General features: G+C 34.9%; 1 protein-coding gene across 1 annotated transcript; it reads left to right on the forward strand.

Annotated features, from left to right (window-relative positions):
• Positions 1-759: 759 nt before the first annotated feature.
• On the forward strand, positions 760-1947 carry LOC113344085 (ubiquitin-conjugating enzyme E2 5; the record flags this gene model as incomplete). Its single annotated transcript, XM_026588131.1, has 5 exons — positions 760-868; positions 949-1028; positions 1427-1541; positions 1627-1679; positions 1799-1947. Coding segments are annotated over exons 1-5 (441 nt in total), but the record flags the coding sequence as incomplete, so codon positions are not given.
• Between the last annotated feature and the right edge of the window lie 7 nt (positions 1948-1954).

Genomic DNA, 1954 nt, shown 5'->3' on the forward strand with positions numbered 1-1954 from the left:
TTGAGAGATGGATGGACTGCAATCTTTTACTGGTCTGCTACTTGAGAAATGAAGATCAAATGGATGACTCTTTTTCTTTTACTGGTCTTTAGACTTAAGACTTTGGTCAACTTGTTTGTGAACTTCAACTTTGTTTTTAATCTGTAGACTATGGTTATCTTGTCAAGACTTAAGTATGGAATGTAGTATCAGATTATTAGAAATTCAGAATGTATTTATGTACAGGTGCAGGTATAGGTGAAAACCGAACCGAACCGAACCGTAACCGAATAGTATCGGTGCGGTTAAAAACCGATCCGAATACTAAACAGTTCGGCTGCAGTTTTAATTGTGATAACCGCACCGAACACAGTTAGGTGAACGATTTTAGGTATAACTGCACCGAACCGAACCGTGTGCAGGCCTAGACATATCTAGCAAAACTTGCCACCTTAAGACTCGGAAGAAAGTTCAGACCTTTGGATATAACGACTGAATGCTGAATCATGAACCCATAATCATAATTCAGCAAAATCTTACTTATACGAGGCATGGGACAGTTTTGGCAAATAACACCGCCATTTGAGGTAAAGACGTAAAGTTCCACGCAAAAATATTACCCACCCCGCCTAACTAAAATCATAGCCATCAAACCCACCCACTAAAAACCATCCAAAGGTCATATATTGAAGACATTACATAAAACCCTACAGCAAAACATACATTATCACTCATAATTTTTATATATCTTTGCCTAATTTTTCTCCATTATAATTGAAGGTCCTTTCTCTTTTCTTTCTCTGTCAAACCCCCCAAAACCACCAAAAAAAAAAATACAGTAAAAAATGTCTTCTCCAAGCAAACGCAGAGAGATGGACTTAATGAAGCTGTAAGATTAATCTCTTCCTCATTTTTATTAATTTTTTTAATGGATTTTTTTTATTAAGGATTTTTGATTGTTTGGTACAGGATGATGAGTGATTATAAGGTTGAGATGATCAATGATGGCATGCAAGAGTTTTATGTGGACTTCACTGGACCAACTGATAGTAAATCTTCTATAATCATATCTCTTTCTTTTTTTTCCTTAGTATTTTTTATTTGAATAAAGTTTGGATTTTCTTAATTTTTTCTAGTACTGTAATTTTTTAGTTTGGTTTTGTACTTGTTTGATTTTTTGGATTAGACCCTTTGTTAGATTTTGAATGATTGTTAGTGGGTTTTTGTTATTTTAGTGAATTTTTTTTGGAAAAAGCAAATTTTCTGTAAAAAAGTTGAGTGAGTTCATGAATTTGTAACTGTAATCAGAGCTTTTGATAGTATCATGGTTTTGTGGATTGAGCTGATTAAATTGGTCAATTATTCAGTGTGGTGTGAGTAATTTCAGCTCTGGGGTTTGCTCATTTTTTCTGTCGGTGAGAATTTAATGGACATTGATGAATTACAGGTCCTTACCATGGAGGTGTTTGGAGAATAAGAGTAGAGTTGCCAGATGCTTATCCATATAAATCTCCATCGATTGGTTTTATTAATAAGATCTACCACCCAAATGTTGATGAAATGTGAGTAATTTTGAACTTTTTTGATTTAGTAGCTAATTTTGACTTTCTTGAATGTTGTTTAATCTCAGTTAGTTTTGTATTGCAGGTCTGGTTCGGTTTGTTTGGATGTTATTAATCAGACCTGGAGTCCAATGTTTGGTATGTATCCCTCTTGCAGAAATGCAAATGTGTCTATTTTGGAATTCTTTTTGTCTTCCATGTGGAAGTCTTACTTGCCGGTTTGCTCTGACTCTTGGGCTGAAATCTGTATGTTACAGATCTTGTAAATGTTTTTGAAGTATTTCTACCGCAACTTCTTTTGTATCCCAACCCATCGGACCCATTGAATGGAGAGGCTGCGGCTCTAATGATGCGTGATAAAGCTGCTTATGAGCAAAGGGTTAAAGGTTTTGTGATTCTTTTTATTTATCCTT

This window comes from Papaver somniferum, unplaced genomic scaffold (assembly GCF_003573695.1).
Source record: "Papaver somniferum cultivar HN1 unplaced genomic scaffold, ASM357369v1 unplaced-scaffold_7188, whole genome shotgun sequence".
NCBI classification, from domain to species: Eukaryota; Viridiplantae; Streptophyta; class Magnoliopsida; order Ranunculales; family Papaveraceae; genus Papaver; species Papaver somniferum.